The 20727-nt window shown below is 34.7% G+C and overlaps 2 protein-coding genes across 5 annotated transcripts; one reads left to right on the top strand and one right to left on the bottom strand.

The window, feature by feature from the left end:
• The first annotated feature begins 386 nt into the window (after positions 1 to 386).
• Positions 387 to 6099, top strand: LOC18441990 (protein NOI4). Its single transcript, XM_011627870.3, has 3 exons — positions 387 to 538; positions 3974 to 4168; positions 5669 to 6099. The coding sequence occupies exons 1-3, from the start codon at positions 533 to 535 to the stop codon at positions 5693 to 5695; spliced, it is 228 nt and encodes a 75-aa protein (XP_011626172.1). The 5' UTR covers positions 387 to 532; the 3' UTR covers positions 5696 to 6099.
• A 3805-nt stretch (positions 6100 to 9904) lies between these two features.
• Positions 9905 to 20136, bottom strand: LOC18441991 (zinc finger CCCH domain-containing protein 12). Of its 4 annotated transcripts, none has more exons than XM_006852215.4 (7): positions 19776 to 20136; positions 18800 to 19011; positions 17843 to 17899; positions 16413 to 16532; positions 15811 to 16110; positions 10516 to 10806; positions 9905 to 10378 (listed from the first exon to the last, which is right to left on the bottom strand). In XM_006852215.4, exons 2-7 carry the CDS (start codon positions 18998 to 19000, stop codon positions 10205 to 10207), a joined length of 1143 nt encoding a protein of 380 aa, XP_006852277.1. In that variant the 5' UTR covers positions 19001 to 19011; positions 19776 to 20136; the 3' UTR covers positions 9905 to 10204. The 4 variants fall into 4 exon arrangements, with proteins under 4 accessions (XP_006852277.1, XP_020527601.1, XP_088724897.1 ...); XM_020671942.2 differs by having other exon boundaries at positions 19941 to 20030; XM_088868771.1 differs by having other exon boundaries at positions 19803 to 19965.
• Positions 20137 to 20727: the final 591 nt, after the last annotated feature.

Below are 20727 nucleotides of genomic sequence, written 5' to 3'. Positions count from 1 at the left end.
AAGATAAAAATATATTTTCAAACTATCTTAAAAAAATTTATATCAAAATCAATTAAATTTTGAGATTCGCCTTAATTAGATGGTTTAAAGTTGCGCAAACCACACCCATTTAGACTTTGTGGGCATGCCCTAATTTTTAGGGACATGCCACTTGCCCATTGCCATAAAACAAGTTCCATTTGCGCGCATGGAATTGCAAAGGGGGCATTTTGGACATTTTACAGAGAATAAGACCGTGTATTGTTTTCTTTCTTTCGTATATTTAAAACGGCCGGGACGTTAGTCCCCGGCAAACGGAGCAAAGCCAGCGCGGCCAAAGGCGACGTGTCCCCCTCACCTCCCACTTAACGGTGTCAACTCTCCGTCACTCTCGCTCCTCTTTCTCTCTTATTGCCATAAAAAATGTCCATTCTCTGTCTCTTTCTCTCTCTCTCCTCTCTTTTCTCTTTCTCTCTCCGGTATTGGGGGGACATTGAAAGGAAAAGCGTTTCTGAGGGAATCTCTCTTCATTTCATTTTGCAGAAATTCATCCATGTCGGTAAGCTTTTTCATTGCATTTTTCCTTTAATGTTATTGCTTTTTGTGGGTTCAACTTGATGTTTGTGTGTTGATTATTATTTTTAATAAATTTGGCGATGATATGGAATGTTGGTCTTTCGCTGTTTTGAATAACTGGTATTTGGGATTGTTGGGTTTTGTTCTCTATTTTATTTGAGGAGGAAATAATGGTTTTTTTTGGGTTAATTAAGGATGAAATGCATCTGATTATCAATGCTTCTGATAACTTTTTGTTAATGGTCTGAGTATTGACAATATGGGGCTTTATAGCATGGTGATTATTTGCTTTTTGATGGATGATTTAATGCCAGAAAGTTGATGGTTTTGAGAATCTAAACATTATGTGTTCATAATCAAGCATCATTTTCCAGTTTTTTTATTTATTTGATATTGTTTTGTGGTTGTTCTTACATCCATGGATCCTACTCACGATCAGAACATGCCTTTTTCCTCTTAGAGAAATAAAATTGGAAACAATGGAGATTCGTCTAATATTGATCAGTGCCTTTTTAGACTCATGAATTGGGAAGAAATAATTACAAACAAGAACGTGGTGTTGCAATTGTTAGCAATTTAACCAATCAAACCCGAGCTTGATTCCTTTCTCTAACATATATATTAAGAACTACCCCATGAAAAAAAGAAAAAGAAAAAAGTGTTACGAAAGATGGAATTGATTGTCTCATTTTATTGGTGTTTTGTTGCTATTCTGTTATTGTAATGGGATATTAGTGGTTTCCCCTGAGTATGATATTTTTGGGTAAGAGCCACTAGACTTTGATAGCCAGTTTTAGGTATATATATATGGGATCAAGAATAACTTTTATGAACTAGATGGTTGTGGTTTGAGATATATTCGGATTTGGTATGATGGTAAATCATCTTTGCAAATTTCAGAATGGTTTAGCGTTTAATTCTTCTTCATTCATTTTAAAAATGCTCAGGGTTATTTGGGGAATAATCACCACCTTTTTGTAACTGAGATTTTTCAGAGATTAAAAGTTTCAATGCTTTTGTCATGTTAAGTTTCTGCCTAGATGCAACCCTTGCAGTTTTTTCACTTACTGCAAAACCGTGTTACTTAGATTATGATATTGCCCTCAAACTCTAGTGTCCCATCGTCAATAAGCCTTCATGGTTGTTTGGATTATTCATGAAATATGAGAAACTTAAATTCCTATGTCAAGTCTTTTTAATTTTATAAAAGAAATGATTCTTTCATTTTTCTTTTCTTATTTCTTAAAAGACTTATGACCAAGTTTAGAAATCATTTATGGACTGATTTTTGTTTCTCATTCTGCTTCTCCTCCTCCTCCTAGTCCTTCTCTTATTATTATAATTATTCCCGTCATCATCATCATCATTGTTGTAGTTGTTGTCGTTGTTCTTGTTGTTGTTAATATTTGAGCTAGCCATATTCATAAGTTTGAGTCATGTTGAGCGTTTGATAAAAGAATGAGATGTGACAAACATGCTTCTTCATCCCTGTATTTCCGTGGTTCCTATGGGCTAATTTGACAATTTAGTTTTGATTCCTTTAGGTTCTTCAGAACATCTCTGTCTTTCTTTGTCATATTTCTCAACTTTTAAGAATGACAGGAAGTTAACCTGTTGTTGAAAAACTATTGAGCCCCATTAGGTTCTTCAAAACATTTTGTATTTTCTCATTATATTTTCAACTTTTGAGGAGGGAAATTTCAATAAGAAAACGTATTTTTTTCAATTCTTGTTTGTAACATGAACCTATGTGTTTAACATTATCAAAAAAAAAAAACCATTGAGCCCCATTAGCTTCTTCAAAACATTTTGTATTTTCTCATTATATTTTCAACTTTTGAGGAGAGAAATTTCAATAAGAAAAAGTATTTTTTTCAATTCTTTTTTGTAACATGACCCTATGTGATTAACATTATAAAAAAAAACATGAACGTATGTGATTCAATAACAAGCTCATAGAAATTTTAATCTAATAAAAACAATAGAGATAGGTGATGGAGTTTTAGGTTAATAATGTACTGATCAATAATAACTAGGATAAGGCTTCGATGATGATGATGATTATGAATGCACTGATCATTAATATTAGTCTGGATTGTTTAATTCATTACAGATATTCTTCTCTCACAAATGAGCGTAGTGGACTTCCTACTTTTCCTGTTGTAATAATGGGCTTCCTTTAAAAAAAAAGAAATCTGGTTAATATGTATGTTGTTTCAGACCTTGACTGATGTTTATGGGTAGCTTGACTTTTGTACTTCACCCAGCTCCATGGTTGGTGGATTTCCATGTTCTAGTTCTCAAAAATATTAAAACTTTTGTGCAACATGAATGTAGTTTTTATTGTCTTTTTGTGATTTCAAAAATTGACTAGCACAATGCCCCATGGATCCTTCTTACCATCTTACTGTTAAATCTTATTGCTGACTAATCTCAAGACATAATTAGATGGTTTCTCCAAGTTTGAGCAAGAAGTATAGAGACTGGCGATTGTTCTAATGCATATCAGCTCTAGCTGTTCTTACCGGTTATCATGACCTGTGAAGAGCATGATTATGGGGAAATGGATGTTTTTGAACTGTGGAGGGATTTTAAAGTTGCAAAAAATACATGAGTTGAACTCAGGATACAGTCTACGTAAGCAGCTTTAAATTGTAAACCACCCTATCACTCTATTTCTAGGGGGAATGGTTCTAAGTATTTTAACAACATTGTGCTAGTTATACCATACTCTCATGGTTGCTAAAACCCCTTGTGGTTTGAACTCCTGCGTTAGTGTTCATGGTTAAGCGCCTCAGAGAATGTCGAGATTCCAGTTCTACCTTGTGTGCATAAAAAAAAAGAGGCAGAATTACCGTTCTGCTGTGTGTGTGTGTGTGTGTGTGTGTGTGAGAGAGAGAGAGAGAGAGAGAGAGAGAGCAGTGCTTGGTTGCAGTGCCAGGCAGCAGCCAAGCATTGTCATCATGGCTAATTGGGGATTAGTGAAGAAATGCAATATAACCATGCTTGTGTAAAAATAGGATGGTGAACATACAAAACTTTTGAGCTTGATTGCTAAATAATCTTATGTGTTTTCTGCTTTCCATTCATTCATGATATTTTTCTAGTAAGATGCATGGTTGTGACTACTAGGTTTCTAGGATATCAGGTAGAACTCGAATACTTTTTAAGATTTGGTTGCAACTGCTTGGCTACTTATCCAAATGAAGATCTGGAAGATGTTGGGTTTTGTTATGAATCTAGTGCATTTGAGAACTGCTTTGCATTTGATCAGCATGGTTCAGTACTTTTTTTCTTTTTTTCTTTTTTTTTAATTGTTTTTAATACCTATTGAAAAACAGTTTGTGTCATTTGGTAGGAATGATTATAAACTGTCATTTGGTAGGAATGATTATAAACTTTATTTATCCATGTGCAGCAAGATAAGGGTGTGCCTTTGCCCAAGTTTGGGGAGTGGGATGTAAACAATCCTGCCTCAGCTGAAGGATTTACTGTCATATTTAACAAGGCCAGGGATGAGAAGAAGACAGGTGGTAATTCTGGGACTTCAGAATCACCAAGGAAAAGTGAAACCAGTTTTAAACAAGAGGCATCTTATCCTAGTAAATCTGGAGTAAGTCATGAGTATATCTCGTTCAACCTTGCTTTTGTACCATACACAAACTATTACAGTTAATACTTTTCTATTATGGTAATTGCCTTTTTTCCTATGTTTCTTATTTGGATTAGAAATTAGAATAGGATGTGCCTCGACATAAGTATGCATGAAGGAGCGTATGCTTTTAAAATTGATTTAGATATATTCATATTTATTAGAACTATAAAACCTGTGATAGTCTTTTCTATCCAAAGTTTTCATGGCATTGAATTAAAAGGTATTTTGAGGACCTTATTATATGAAATGATCATGTTAGGGGATTTAATGCTTATGACTCCGATTTCCATGGTGTTTAGTATAGGTCACATTATACACTTTCCCTTGATTTAATATTATATACCTTTTAGCCAAATTTCTTGTATCATGCTCAGTATCTAAATATGAGGTACCGTGGTATATGTTATTCGCGAATGACATAGCTTTGATTGATGCGACATAAATCTACGTCAACACAAAGTTCGAACTTTGGAGGTATCCTCTAGAATCTAAAGGTTTTAAAATTAGCCGGACTAAGACAAAGTATATAGAATGCAAGTTTAATAATAATAGGAGTAGAGACGAGGAGTAGTTAAGTTTGACGGCCAAGAAATGCCAAAAGGAGCGCACTTTCGATATCTTGAATTGATAATCAAAGAAAATAGAGAGATTGATGAAGATGTCGCACATAGAATTAGAGCTGGGTGGGTGATGTGGAGATGTGCAACTCGGAATTTTATGTGATCGCTGCGTATTAATGAAGCCAAATGAAGAGTTCTATAGGACAGTTGTGAGACTAACTTTGCTTTATGAGGTAGAATGTTGGGCGGTAAAGAAACAATATACCCATAAGATGAGTGTAGCTGAGATGAGGATTTTGAGATGGATGAGTGGGAAGAGCAGAAGGGATAGAATTCGAAATGCATATATTCGGGAGAACTTAGGTGTGGCTTTAATCGGTGATAAAATGAAAGATAGTAGACTTAGGTGGGCTTGACCATATGCAGCAAAGACCCCGTACAGTACTTTTTAAGAGGTGTGAGTCTGTTCAAGTGAAAAGCTCAAAAAAACAAAAATAAGCTCGAAAGGATACGGTTGGAAATAGTTAGAAAAGATATTAGACTTATGGCCTCACTGGGGGTATTGCCCTTGATAGAGCAGAATGACATCCCAAGATTCTTGTAGTGGACCTAAATAGTTGAGAAAAGGCTATGATGATGATGCTCAATGTTCGATAAGCAGATTTTTCTTAACTGTGTTTAATTGAATTCAACTGCCCATGGTTTATTAGGCTACATGCTATCTCTTGCAAATTAATTGGAAATTATTTTTCTTATTAATAGTCATTTTTAGCTGATTTTTATGCCACTATTTCTAAGGTCACAAAATCATTGCGATGCATAGCTAGCTTTGATGCATAGGGGCATGTGTTGTGTTTTTGCATATCCAGTCATCTAATGATTACAAATGTGGTTGCAGAAGAAGTGGTTTTGCTGCGTTCTTTGATAAATATGAATGTGGTTGCAGAAAGAGTGGGCCGTTATGGAGGCCATGAATCCCCAGCATGGTGCTCTCTCTCTCTCTCTCTATGTGTAGTTTTACTGTCTCCATGAAGGCCATATATTTTGGGGATTGTCTTTCATGTTTGGGACTTTGGGCCTCACTGGAGGAGTGCATTATGTAATGCCATGACTCTTCCTTCCTTGTTTTTCCCCTTTTATATATCTTTCCTGCTTTCATGTAGTGAGAGAAAAGCTTGAGAACTGTGAGTTATAAAGGCTGGTTGGAAGTTCTTTTAAAGGATCTCACTCGGACCATGAGAATCAAATTCTTTTATTTTCTTTCTCCTGGTCTGAATCATGTATTTGATATTATGAAAAATAAATAATGGATATGGTTTTGGGTTCAAAGTTGGTTCATTTCCTACTGGATTTAGCATTTAGAAGTTTCAGTTATGTTAACCGTAATAAAGTTTTGGGTGGTACTAGCTATTTTTCTAGAATAAAATCACGTTGAGAGATTAATGTTATGAGTTTAACCATGATTTCTCTTAGCTATAATCTCGTAGCTACTCTGTCATTCTTCTTTTTTCATGTTTATCGTGAAGGGAACAATGTGCTTGACCCTTTGACTAAGGGTGAAATTTTTTTACCTTTGCTTGTCGTCTTTAATAATGTAATTTTTCTTTTTGTAATTATCAATAAAAGTAAGAATATTTGTCAAAAAAAAAATCACGTTAAACTGCTCTCTCTCACATGATAGATCCGCAGGAACTTTAAAATTGTGCTATTCATTCTCTATTTATTGTCTATAGAAATTCGTTCTTTTAAAGAGGACAATCATATGAGATTTTTTCACTTCTTTGGAAGAAATGGGATCTCTCAAGTGTGAGGTGAATAAACAGCATACTTCATTCCCCATTGTTATTTTAAAGGAAAAAGTTTATGTAAAGTCGAAAAAATCCATAGAAAAATGTTGTTTTGATGATGAAAAATCTCTAATTGATAAATGGATGCTGAAAAAAAATTAATGTATAAAAACCACGTCTTGTTAAATATTGTCTAGACTGGTTATTCTCAGGATTTTCATGTGGTTATTGATATGTTCAATCTATACCATTTTTTAGTTTTTTAAGTCATTAGAATATTTGACAGCAAAATTGTACCATTTTTTTGAGTTTTTTTCGTTATTAGAATTTTTGATAACAAAATTATATATTTCGATGAGCTTTGGAGGTGTGTCTTAATTGGATTGTTTGAGGTTGACACCTTATATAAACCACACCCTATTTTAAATGTAAATTATACATGCGTATGTGCACACGTGTGTGTGAGAGAGCTATTAACAAGTCGATTCAGTGTTTTAAACTTGGATAAGTAAGGTGTGCCACAAATCCATGATAGGTCACTGGATTGGCAACTTGGATTGGGTTTGAATCAATTTTGAATTGGTGTTCCAAAAATAGTAATAAGTAAGTAAAATTTAAAAAAGAGTTTATAGGGGGAGATTTAGGGGGATTTAATACAAAAAACATTAGACAACTTATAAAAGACAAAAGTTATATAAGGGGGCGATTCGAGGGGGAAACCAGGTTGGGACCATACCATTTCAGAACTATACCATCTCAAAACTAGTTCAAGCTCATACCGATTTTTATCTTGATTAGATTGATTAGATTTCTATCCAAATTAGTGATAAACAAGTTTTAAAATATAGGAAAGGTTTCTATGCTTTCCCTACAGCATATAAGTTCTATCCTCCCCTTACCATCCAACTGTCCAATTTTGATCAAGAGAGTCACTCACCGTTTGATCTTAGATCGGACGTTTCAAAGTATTTTATTTTTAATTTTTTTTATACAAATTGTATGGATATGAAATTTGGTAGGTGACATCTTCTCATTGGGGCGCACTTATAAAAAATATTAAAAATAATTTTTTGATAAAATATAATGATGAAAATACCCCTTGAAACTTTCAAAGGTATTTTGATCATTTTATTTTATTGAAAATATTTTTTTTATATTTTTCGCTAGTGCGAGTTTAATAGAGATACGGACATCCAAAATTTAGTGTCAAAATAGTTTATAGAAAGAATTAAAAATAAAATAATATAAAAACTTGACATTGTGATTGGGGCAATCTTAACCCTCCATTCAAAATGAATGGTTGGATAAAAAGGAGGATAGAACTTCTATGTTGTAGGGAAAGCATAGAAAGCTTTGGTTTAAAATATTGGTTCAATCTAAGTAGATGGGTTCAATCGTAATGTGGTGTCATTTTTTATTTTTTTATATATAACAAATATAACCCTGGCCAATTCCTTATAGGGGGTGCACTTAGCATAAAAAATAAAAAAAAAAACACAATATTTATAAATAACGATCAAAATACCCCTACAACTTGCCAGGGCTTTCTTGTTATTTTTAACGGAAATTTTTTCTATAACAAGTGGGGCCCCCCTAAATCTTGCGTAAAAATGATTTGTAAAATAAAATCTAAAAACAAAATACAATAACAATCAAAGATGTTCAAAGGCCAACTTGGGATTATGATTAGAACATATTTCAAAGAGGCAATGGAGGTAGTATTAGAGAGCTGGGATACAGAAAGATGGTAGAAGAGAGCGGATATTGTAATGGTGGAGTTTAGAGTGAAAATAAGCTTGAAAAAGAGAGGAGTTTGAGAGATGCCTAAAAAGAGTTGAGATGATAAGGGAGCGGTAACGGCCCTAATTAATTGGAAAAAAGCTTTGACGGTGATAATGATAATGGTAAGAGAGCGGTATTGTTGGTAGTGAGAGTTGGGATTGTTCTAAAAGAGGGCAGATGCCTTTGGGGTAATAGGGTTGAGAGAAAATGTGTTTGAAAAAGAGAGATGGACAAAGTAGGTTGGATCGCTGGACTTAAAGATTGGAAGACAGAGAAGAACATAAAGATTGAACAACGATGAATGGTTAATGGGTGTGGTTTCTACAAGGTTGCAACTTTAAACAATTCAATCAAGGCGCACTTTAAATTTTATTATAACATATAATTTTGTTGTAATAATTTCTTAGGATTATCTTAAAATCTATTTTTATATCTAATTAGAAAATTTTATATTTAAAAAATGATTATAATCAAATAGATCTATAAATATATGAAAATCTTGAAAATGGACGGATCTAGATAATGTGTTGCAAGATGCACTATTTTTTGGGACTCTAATTTTTTTTTTTCATATTAATACATTTCGATGTTGAAACGATCAATTAGAGGGTTTTTCAACATTAAAACAACATTTCCGATAGATTTTTGAGGTGCATTTGTGATTCTACATTTTAAGGTTGCAATCTTTTATAAACTTTTTGAGTGTGGTTTCTATAAGGTTGCTACTTTAAACAATCCAATTAAGGCTCACCTCTAAATTTTATTAATTTTATTGTAAAACATTTTTGGAATTATCCTAAAAATCTGTGGACATGGTTTCTATGAGTCCATGTAGAAATGATTCACCTTTTGGAAATCTACTTTTGAGTAGGATTTTTTGACCTATTTTTTAAAGGGACCCGATTTCTATGCGGCCAAGCCCGCGTATGTAGAAATACGGGTCCCTTAATAAATCTATTTTTGAGATGAATTTTACGACTTAATTTTTAAGGTCATGTAATCTCTAACCTGGAGATCATGAATATGAATAAATGAATAAATTTTAAAAAATAGAAAAATAATAATTCTAATAAAAAACATTTGGACTATTTAATTTCCATTGTTTTTAGATGGAACACCTACTTGCATCCATCTCTTTACACTTTTTGGACTGCATGTGTACAAATGCAGTCCAACCACTATCAAACAATTTTCCTTTTTAAGGAAATGTAATCTCTAACATGGACATCCTGAATATGAATAAATAAATAAATTTTAAAAGTTAAAAACATTATTTCTATTAAAAAAAAGTCCAAACTTCGTAGTTATTTAGATGCCAGCAAGCACCCTATACATTTAATATAGAAAACATGATAAGGTGATTTTTTCAGATTCTCACCCTAAATCTAATCCCTATTTGCATGAGGGAGTGTGAATGCAAGGAAGAGGAGTGCGTACAAACCAATATCAATTCAATTGGGTCAAGTGCCTATAAACAATACCATAAGTCAGAGATACATTCATATCAGAGAGAGAGAGAGAGAGAGGGAGAGAGAGAGAGAGAGAGCGGAGCCACAAACATAGCATTTAAGTCCAATTCATCACCCTTTATTACCAATTATCAATAGTGTTCTTGTTCAACCATTAGCCAGAAGCCCAAAAAGGATATGATACGAAAGAAAAGAAAATGAAAGATCCTGCAGTCCAAAAACAGCCATGAGTGTTCGATCTGGTTCAACACAAGATGGCTCAGAATTCTCAAATAGAGTGAATTCAAGCAACTATCGAAACTCTCTCCTCTCTCTCTCTCTCTCCCACTCTCACCCTCTCCTTATGTACACATTAACATTATGCATTTTCATGATAAATAAGCGTCCAAGAATATCTCAAGAAGGAGACAGTGGGGGTGAGGCGGCAGTCCCATCTTCTTGTGTGGCCTCTTGCTCTCCAGCCTCCCCTCCAGCAGAAACCCAAGCGTTCTTTAATGAGTGATCAAACCTGCATGCAGGTCCAAATTTGCAAATGCCATAGCGACTGTAATGAGTGCATACAGGTTGATCCTGCATCGTAAAGAAACACCAAAGATGTTCATATAAAAAACAGATGAGATAACTCTCTCTATCACACACACACACACGTCCATGCACACACAGACACATATTAAGGAGACAACAAGAGTGGCAATAAGACTGCTTACAGGTCTCAAAGGAAGGCCCATGGGACTGAAGCTACACATGGGTGAGCTTGTTGGGACCCTGTCCTTCGGATGATTATACCTGCAGGATGATCTAAATTTACAGTCTCCTGTTTTCATGTAATATTGGCAATTGGGTTCCCCAGGCCTTTCGGGGAATACATCATCAACTGCCACCTGTTGTTGGTTTGTAGATGAATTTGAATTATTTGTGTTTGGTTGATGATAAACAGGTGCAGAGCGTGGTGGTGGATGATAATGGCTTTCTAGAACCAATGGAGGGGTCACAGAAGGCTGGAGAAAATACATCATAATTGGAGTAGGATGAGAAGCAAGGAGCAAATAAAATGCTAATAGAAAAATCATTTCACATGCTTTTTGTTCAAGAACCCAACAAAGGAAAACAACCACTGCAAAACAAACCTTGAAAGTCAACATAGAGCTGTCAATGCAGAAATCACAAAATTTCACGCTATTCACAACAAAACCACAAAACATTTGTCCAAGCTGAGAGATATAAAGAGCCCAAAACCTCTTTCTCCATTGCCAAGAAAATGGCCAAATTACTGTTCAATAAGAAGAAGAGAAAAAACCAAAGAAAAAAGAGAGGTAAACGACCCAAAGCAATGCAGGCAGCTAATGTTGCCCCTCCTGATTTTTATAGCCTCTTCTTTCCATTTATTATTCATTTATGCAGCAGAAATATAGCTTTTCTGTGGCTGTACGTGTTCATGTAAGTTTCCATAATGAGTTTCAAACAAAAAACAACAAAAAAAGCCTGCTATCGCATTTACTAGAATTGTCTAATTTTTTTTCTCAAACACAGCCTCTGATACATATTCTAAGCATCACCTACAAAGCAAAACACATGCCATGCATTTTGGGCGCCATCCAGAAATTCCCTTACATGACCTAGAAATCCAGTACGAGGTGATCATATAGGATAATACAACTTCCACATTCTTCACAATGAAGCGCCTATAAGCTGCTGAATTTGACCCAGTCATGCAATGAGCTAATGAGATTTTGGGCACTCTGTGAAAAAACATCAATGCGTCAAGGAGACTAACCGTGGATCTTAGGGCATTGGAAGTCACATTTCAGCATGTCCCCCAGGAGAGGGTTAAAGTTATTAATTGCTGATATAGAACATGATTTCACGTTCGAAGTTCACAGGTACAAGATTCTCCCATATAGTAATCTTTAATTGTGCACCATACTCAAAATTTAGTTTCTGAAAGGAACTTTAAACACATTATGGAGATCATTTAGGTGATTTAATAACAAGAACTACTAATAGGCTCCAATGGGACGCCACAATTCACACCATAAGGCTTCGTATTGTTGTTTGTGGTGATTTAAAATATCTCCAATTCAGTGTGTCACCAAAATTTAAGCAGACAATCAATTGGGAGACTGCTTCTTCATATAATGAGAAAACTAAGGGTTGTTGTCGTGGTTGTTGTTATGATCATGTATCTACTGTTCTTTCTTTCATCCCTTTCATGGGAAATGGTGAGTAACTGAGTATAGGATTCAAACCACTCACCAAGTTAACCCCAAAGTGTTCATTCTATCCAAAAGAACTAGGAATGTCATGTTTCAATAAAGCTCTTAGTAACTTGTTTTGGTTTAGAGGGTTTCTTTATTTTTTGCACATCAAATTCTATGGGAAAAAGAATTGAACCAAGATTCAAACTCATTGCGACTGACATTGATCTTCAGTGCCTATATACGCTCATGTGAATCTAACCCCATGTGCACAATTGTATCATTTGATTTTGACCCATTTTCTCATAGAAACCAAACTTTTCTGCTTACTTGTATACTTCATACAAATTGCTCACAGGTAAATGGATAACTGATCGTGAGCATACCCAGAGTGTCCATTTATGAAAGTTACACACTTCAAAAAAAAATTATAAATAAGTTGGACATTATGTTAAAAAAAAAAATAAGTTGGACATTATGTAGGCATTACGTAAATCTCAAAAATAGAGCTAATCTCATGAAACACTTGAGAGGCACAAGGCATCATGGCATGGGTTTACAGTCAAGAGCAAGGTGAAGACAAGGCGAAGACTATGGTATATCTGCTCTAGGGAGATTGGCTTTCTCCTTGAGGGTCACATCAATCTGATCCAGGTAGGATGATAGTTTTCTCCTCAAGAGTCGCATCAATTGCTATCATTCAAAGTGAGCTTATTCAATTTCCGGAGTAACCAAATTGCCTATTGTATTAGCTCCCAAATTGGCAACTAGATAACTGATAGGTTAAAGCTTTTCTATTTCGAGGTCCCCCTTATACCCTAACCACTAAGTGAGCAGCCCGAAACCCCAAATTAAGCATTTCAAGAATAAGAAAAAACTAGTATTATCATTCTCTTCCAAATTCAGTAAACAGAATTTACTTTTCACTGGGGAGGTATGCAAGTACCACAAAACAAGTATAAAGAAGTGTTTACATGTAGCGAAAAATCAACCAATCAACTTGTAACCAGTGTTGTCAGATTCGCTTCACTTCGACCGAAGAGGCCAAAGTCTTCGGATTTTTGGCCTAGACTGAAGCAAGGCGAAGCCCGGTGCTGCTGCTTCGGGCCTCTTCGGGATTATTCGGCTGACCTTGATAACATACTAGTAACCTCAAATTAAGCATTTCAAGAATAAAAAAACATTAAAGTTAACGTTTCTCAGAAAAAGAATAAGAAAACACTAGTATTATCATTCTCTTCAAATTTAGTACACAAATTTTACTTTTCACTAGGGAGGTATGCACGTGCCACAAAACAAGTATAAGGAAATTTCTACATGTCTTCGGATTTTTGGCCTAGACCGAAGCAAGGCAAAGCCCGGTGCCGCTACTTCAGGCCGCTTCGGTCTTATTCGGCTGAGCTTGATAACAAACTTGTAAAGTCATGTAAACTTCATTGGATTGTTGAGGTTCATTGTTTGGATTTCGAACTTACTGTGAGGGACAAATGGCCATATCTACAAAAGATGAGTTTCTTTTCGGGATTTTGAAAAAGTTTGAGATGTCCAATCATCTTTACAGCCTAAGAGACGGTCTTAAGCCTCGAGACAAGATGGATCTTTACCATTTATACGAAGTCGAGGACGTCCCTGACCTTTTCTGGAAAATGCCAGAGCTTAGCCCACACAAGTAAAATTACGTTATTATCCACCACTATTGGTAAAATACATAAATGGAATAAGACTATTAAGTTATATTTTAGGCTTCCATAGAATATCAAAGAAATGTATTCTTTTTTTTCATCCTTTAGAAATTTTTATTTTTAATTTTTCATTATTTTAATATATTTTATATATAAAATATATACTTTAGTTATCTCAGTTTTATAAAAAAAAAGTCCGCAGACTTCCCCTGTATCGGCAGAAGCACCGCCAGGCTTCCCCTGTATCGGCGAAAACACCAAATTGCTTTGTTTTTCTGACCAAACCAAAGAAGGCTCCAAAGCAAATATGACAATATTGCTTGTAATACAAAACACATAGGCGTATCAGATTATAAGTAATTCAAAATACATAATAAAATCCATCCATCAAGACAGTAATCATGACAGAAGAAACCTTTGACCCAAAGAAAAGGTTGAGCCTGCTATTCATCTTTTTGATTAACTGTGGACCTGTTACGAAACTGAAAGATCACAAACAGAAGAAACCTATTCTAATTTCTAACTATAAAGGATCATAAACAATCTTATCTAAGCTTCAGTCAACCGATGCATGAGTTTTGCAATTTCAACAGTTAAGAAAATTTTAAAACTCTTTCGTTTACTTCCACCAAAAGAAAGGAAAAGCATCATAATTGTCAGAGCGTGCACATGTTGTGCAGGCCCTGGCGCCTTCACCGTCCATTTAATTTGGACAGTTTAGATCAATTCTAGCCCCTCCCTACATCAATAATCGGCCAGATCTGCACTGTCCAAATCAAATAATTGGTGCAGATGTTAGGCCCCACACAAAAAAGGTGTATCAAGGCCCACTTAGTAACTAGATCCCCAAAAAAAAACAAACAAAAGTACTTCTAGCTTCTCTGTATCTTAGCGCCCCCCCAATGCCTTACTCAAGGTTGTTTAGCTCAGTGTAGGAAAAATCGAACCGGAACGGTTAACCGAACATGGGCCCAGAAGCGGTTCAACCTACCTAACCGGTAAACCGGCTGGTTGAACCGTTCTAACTGGCAAGTCCCGGTCGGCCAAAAAACTATTAAAATAAAATATATATATATATATATATAATAAAAAATGAAAAATATATTTAAAGAATAATTAAACAAAACACATCCAAATGAAGTTGAAATTTAATGAAAACAATGAATTTTAAAGAATCAATTTGGGCCCAGGGGTATTTTTTGAAATTTTTTAAAAAAGATGGGAAAATGTAAAAATAAATATTAATGGCCAAAACAATTTATAATTTTTGCCATAATGATGAAAAAAATTAAGAAATACATTACAAACAAAATCCCTTTAGTTTTTGGGATTTTAGATAATTTTTTAAATTTTCTTTTAAAAATACCCAACCAATCACCAAACTCAACTGAAACCAGAACCGGCCAATGACCGGCTCCGATCTAATCTGGCAATTGCCAGTTAGAAAGGCCGATTTTTCCAACAACGGTTAGCTATTATCAAGGGCCCTATACAAAGCAACAATATGTAAACTACAAATCCAAAATAACAATTACACATCAAAACACCTAGGTTTCACTAAGTATAAATATGTACTTGAATAAACCTTTCCAAGAGCTCAGAATCAAAGGTCAGAAACACATTGAGAAAACTGGCAACATACTCTAGATAAAGTTGACATGAGGTTATTATTCTCAAAAAGAGTTGACATTAGGTTACTGCACATTTAAGGTGTATGGATTAAATGTTGGCCAATAACGATCATGAATATATACTTGAATAGACCCTTTCAATAGTCCATAATCTATAGTTATTCAAATAAAGGAGAAAAACTGGTAACAATACCTGGAATTAAAGTTCACACTAGGTTTCTGCACATTTAAAGTGTATTGGTGATCAAATTGCTCAGTCATTCATTAAATAAACAAGCATATTCAAGACAATGGTTCTACTAAACTTCAGGTACATCAACAACAAATTCAAAGAAGCAACTCGCTCCAACTACATGATTAAATAAAAAGTCAGTGGACGTCCAACTCCACAGTACCAAGAAGAAAACAACATAAGCTCTTTGTATACTGAAAGAAATTGTTAGAACATCCAAGTATTACAATTGCAAAGGAGAAGATAAAAGTGAAGTACGAACCTGGTAATCGTTCCATCCCGATTCTGGAAAAGGTGAAGGCACAGGTGGAACATAAGATGAAGAAGCGCCATTGTTAATGAATGGAGGAACTGCCTCACTCGGTGCACCCGGCCAGAATCCTCCAAGTGGATGTGGCATTGCTGATGCATGGGGTGAAAAAGATTCATTGCTAGCATTTGTGGGATATCCTGAAAAACGTACCTGCTTGCTAACTGCAGTGGGATCAGGATGGTGGAACCTGCAGTTCTCTCCATATTTGCAGGAGCCCTGGCGCATGTAGAAGGGGCACTCCTTCTCACCCTACACAAATAGGTTCCAAAAAATGTGCCACATCTCAGGATGAGTGTCCCACTATGAGCTCAACAAATTCATTTTGCATTGATGCCCCCAAATGGTTATGAACTTCTTTTACTTGCTATAGGAGTTAGAACTAATCCGACTTGGGAAAAGGCTTTGACAATGATAATGATGATAGGAGTTTGAACTACTAGTAGCTTCTTTATTGGTATATTTGAAATAGAACTAACCACTAAAAGGATAAAGAAAGGACGGAAAGACAGGGTTAACATTCTCAAAATAAATAAAGGCCAGAAAGACATTACCAGCCGAATTGGGAGTCCTAAGAAGTTTAAAAGTGGTTTCCCTGCTGAGCCGTTTCTGTCAGATGGATGATGAAATCTACAAGCACTTTTAAATTTACAAGTTCCTGTCTTTAAATAAAACTGCAACAAAGAAATATTCAGAAAAAAGAAAAGCAAGTAATTGCAACAGTAACTGATAGGGATTATCATTACCAAAATAGCTACGGAAAATGCACAGTGCAATTTCATGCATTAATATGACAAAACCTACATAGGAACACTATGAATACGCCACAGCCTAGATTTATGTATTTTGATGCCATTGCTCTCACACAATTGTCAAGAAGCATCAAATGTTTTAATAACAGCATTGAAAAGCTCCAACAATAAACCAATTTAAAATCAGATCAAACAAGAAAATTATTTATTATTGCTTATAATCATGCGCATTGACTCAAATTCACCACCCATCCCTCCTATTTCCTGTTTAACATTCTGGTCATCCTTGATTCATGAACATTTACAGGTCCATAAAGAATGTTAAAATGCATGATACCCATCACCATGATTTTCTTTTCTTTTTTCTTTTTTGGAAAATAACTTTCAAGATTTTATTTCAGATCCCCCAATTCGTTACTAAAGGTCAACCATCTGTCCATTCATTGTGTGCTTCCCATACTCTATAGTCTACCGATGCTGAATTCTACCAAGAAAAGCAATCATAAACCCCTGTTATAAGACAATTCCCGTGTTTAGCACCCCATTTATCTTTAGACAATATGAAAGCTTCTATGGTTACTTCTCTCATAAGTGATTGGATTGTCTGATCATTTATTTTTTAATTTGAAAAATATATAATCAGACAATCCAATCAGTTACAAAAAAAATGTAAATTATAGACAAATTGCTGGCAATTAAGAGTCTTTACCAGCACAACCAAATTACAGGAATAGGGTCACTCCAAAAAGAAGGATGAAAAAGGAAATCTACTTGTGACGAACTTATTACTAATAGCAATATCATTACATAGTGAATCATCAACTGAAGAGCAAGATAATTATGGTGTCTGAGAAGAGGCTTCAACAAAAGCAAATGAATCCTAAAATGTCATGTCTCCTGTTTGCATTCCACTGTTAAAGTTTATTTCTTTCAGTCGTGCTTTTCTTTCTTTGACCTTGCATATATATTTATTTTCTTTACATGTGATTTTTTAGAACATAAAATAATACTATCACTTACCCCAAAAAATTGTCTTTTTTTTAAGGTATGTCTAGATGTGTCTTGAGAAATAAAAATCTTACAATGAACAAGACGAATATCAAAAGCATAGCATCCCTAACATCAAAAAGTTATATCTGTATGATGATTGATGAAAAACTAATATAAAAATAATAATAATAATAACAACAAATATCCAAAAGAGAAGAATTTTAGAGTGAGGAGATACTGACCTTGCATTCAGGCTGTCCAATTCTCTCAGGGAACTCTTCTTTCTTTGTAAAGGCATCCTTTGATCGGAAGAGAAAGCGAAGTTCAGAAAATCATTTTAACTTATTTCACTCGGGAACAAAAAAAACCGTGAAATCAATAATGCCTACAAAACCATCCCCAGTTTTTTCAATTTGCTCAATTGCCAGATATGTTTATTGTGAATAAATATTACCTCATATTTTCATTTAAAAAAACAAGTAATAAATATCATCCAAGATCTTCAAAAAGTTCAATTAGGATGGTAACATTAAAAAGAAAAAAGCCAAAAAAATAGGAACAAATAAAATTAAAAAGCTTTTAGTGACCTTTCCTAGGGATCTGACCACCATAAACAAAAGATTTAGCTTGAATTGGACTTTTTGCACTTTATTTTGAGAATATTGGTACCTATTGACACAAAGACCAGGCAAATGCTACTTTCTGGTTTTCTCCTTTTTGAAAAGGACTCAAACATAAATCAAGCAAAACGTGCACCACTGGAAACTTTAACCAGATAAAGGTCCAGCTGTAACAGACAAATTGTAAGAAGCCCTAGCATTTCTATCTTATCAAATTTCTGTGAACTCGTAAGAACCAGGAATTAAGAAACTACAGTTTTGCTGACTATCCCCAAAGAAATAATGCTGTTGATCTCCCAACAATCCCCAAAGACAAAACCTAAAGTACAAAACTTTCCAATGCTCCAAACATGTTACCTTAAACCAAATAAATAATAATTTTAATAAATAAATTGGAAACAAATATGTAGACAATACAATATGATATAACTCAATAAAATCCAAAAGATGTCCCAAATAAAGCTAGATTTTAGGCCGATTCCTGAAATCAAGTAAGGAACTGATCTTCATCTCCAAGTCATCCCATTTAAAAAAAAAAACCAAACACAAGCAATTGATTAAACAAAGAAATGGATTTACCTGTTTATCTCCATGGGGATGATTAAATCGACAATTCATGCCAAATTTACAGGTCCCAGTCTTCATGTAAAAGGAGCAGTCAGGCTGATCTGATCGCTCGGGATAGGGTCCACTATTAGATGCTCCATCACCATCTTCAATCTTCAAATTCAATATTTGCTCTTCCAAATCCCCATTTCCATTCCCCTCGCTAACCGTCATTGTTCAAAACCCTATAATAAAACCCAAAAAAACTCCCCTGATTTAATCAGAACCCAACATCCATTCAAAACAGAAACTCCAATCTAATTTAATCAGAAGCCAACATCCATTCACAACTTCAAATCAAATCAAGGTCAAACCTCACATAAAAACCAACATCCATTCACAACTTCAAATCAAATCAAGGTTAAACCTCATATAAAACAGTACAAGTGTTTTGTTGGAGTACTGAAAAGCTAATTCTCTAAAAACCTGTCCCCAAGAAATTAACTTCCCTTAGGATACCTTTCAAACCCTAATCCCTCTAGGGACCCCACATTCCCTCAAAACCTCGACTGAAAACCTAATTCCTCTACAGACCCAACATTCCCTCAAAACTGAAAACTGATAACCTATTCCCTCTACAGACACAACATTCCCTTAAAACCTAGATGGCAAACCCAACCCTTTCCTCAAACCTAACCTAACGTAACGGTTTGAGTACTCCAAAACCCCTACTTTCAACAAAACCCTAAGCAAACCCAAACCCTTAATCCTCAGAACTCCCACGACTCATCTCTCAGAGTGTTTATTTGTGTATTTAAGAGAAGGAAATCAAGGAAGAAATCAATTATTTTTAATATTTTAAGTAAAATTCCATATAAATTATAGGATTAAGGAATCATTGTACTTGTGCGTATTTGTGTAGAAGAAATCGATTATTTTTAATATTTTAAATGAAATTCTGTATAAATTACAGGATTAAGAAATCATTGTCCATATACGATGCACCCACCCTACGGATGCATGAGTCTATGCGCACATGTATGAGCAGTTTGTGAGAGTCCATGCGCACATTTACGAGCAGTTTGTGAGAGTCCATGCGCACATTTACGAGCAGTTTGTGAGACGGGTAACAAAGAGAAAAATGGAAATAAAAAGATTAGAAATAAAATTATACTTTACAAACTCTCTCTCTTAAAGCTTGGCCCTTCTCTCTATCAACTCGACCCTTCTCTCTTTTACTTGGCCCCCTCCTCTCTCTTACAACTTGGCCCTTCTCTCTCTCCACTTTCTCCTCTCTCGCGCCAATGGACCCAGACCCGACATGGGACCCAAAGACCCAAGTCCGGATGGGTCCAAAAATTGGACGCCGCATCATCCAAAACCTTTTTTTTTTTTTTTTTTATTTCTTAATATTTTTCTCTCTAAATTTTTTAAAAACAATGTTTGTAAATCATTTTATATTTTTGTTCAACCATAAATGCTTAAAATCAATTTAAATGCGGTTTAAATAGATTAAAATCTACTTCAAAGTTATTAACTATCTAAATGAGATTCTGATCTATTTCATTTTTGGTTAATCCCATCTTTAAGTTTGCATTCATACAAATATTTTTATTTAAATCATTTTGCACATTTTTGAAGATTTTTTTTTTTTCTCAACGGAACCTCTATCTCATCACCCAATCTAGATGGAAATCACCATTTCTATACCTCCAATTGATATCAAAATACCATGAAATTGACCCATGTATGTTTCAAATTGTTTGGCTTTAGTTTTAACTTCATGGGAATAATCAAATCTATGTTAGACAAGAAAGAAAGAGTATGTTATTGGTAAATTTCTTTTATTTGGGTCTAGCTGTCCTCAACATCTAATTGCCCTTAGAAATATTACCCAAATGGTACTTTTTGTCGAGTATGTCAAATACTAGATGTAACACCAGTCAATTCTACTGCATTCC

The sequence above is a fragment of the Amborella trichopoda genome, chromosome 6 (assembly GCF_054954075.1).
Source record: "Amborella trichopoda isolate Santa Cruz 75 chromosome 6, AtrichopodaSantaCruz75HAP2 v2.0, whole genome shotgun sequence".
In the NCBI taxonomy this organism is placed as follows: domain Eukaryota; kingdom Viridiplantae; phylum Streptophyta; class Magnoliopsida; order Amborellales; family Amborellaceae; genus Amborella; species Amborella trichopoda.
The sequence above is the reverse complement of the archived record's forward strand: the minus strand, read 5'-3'. Positions and strand labels throughout refer to the sequence as shown.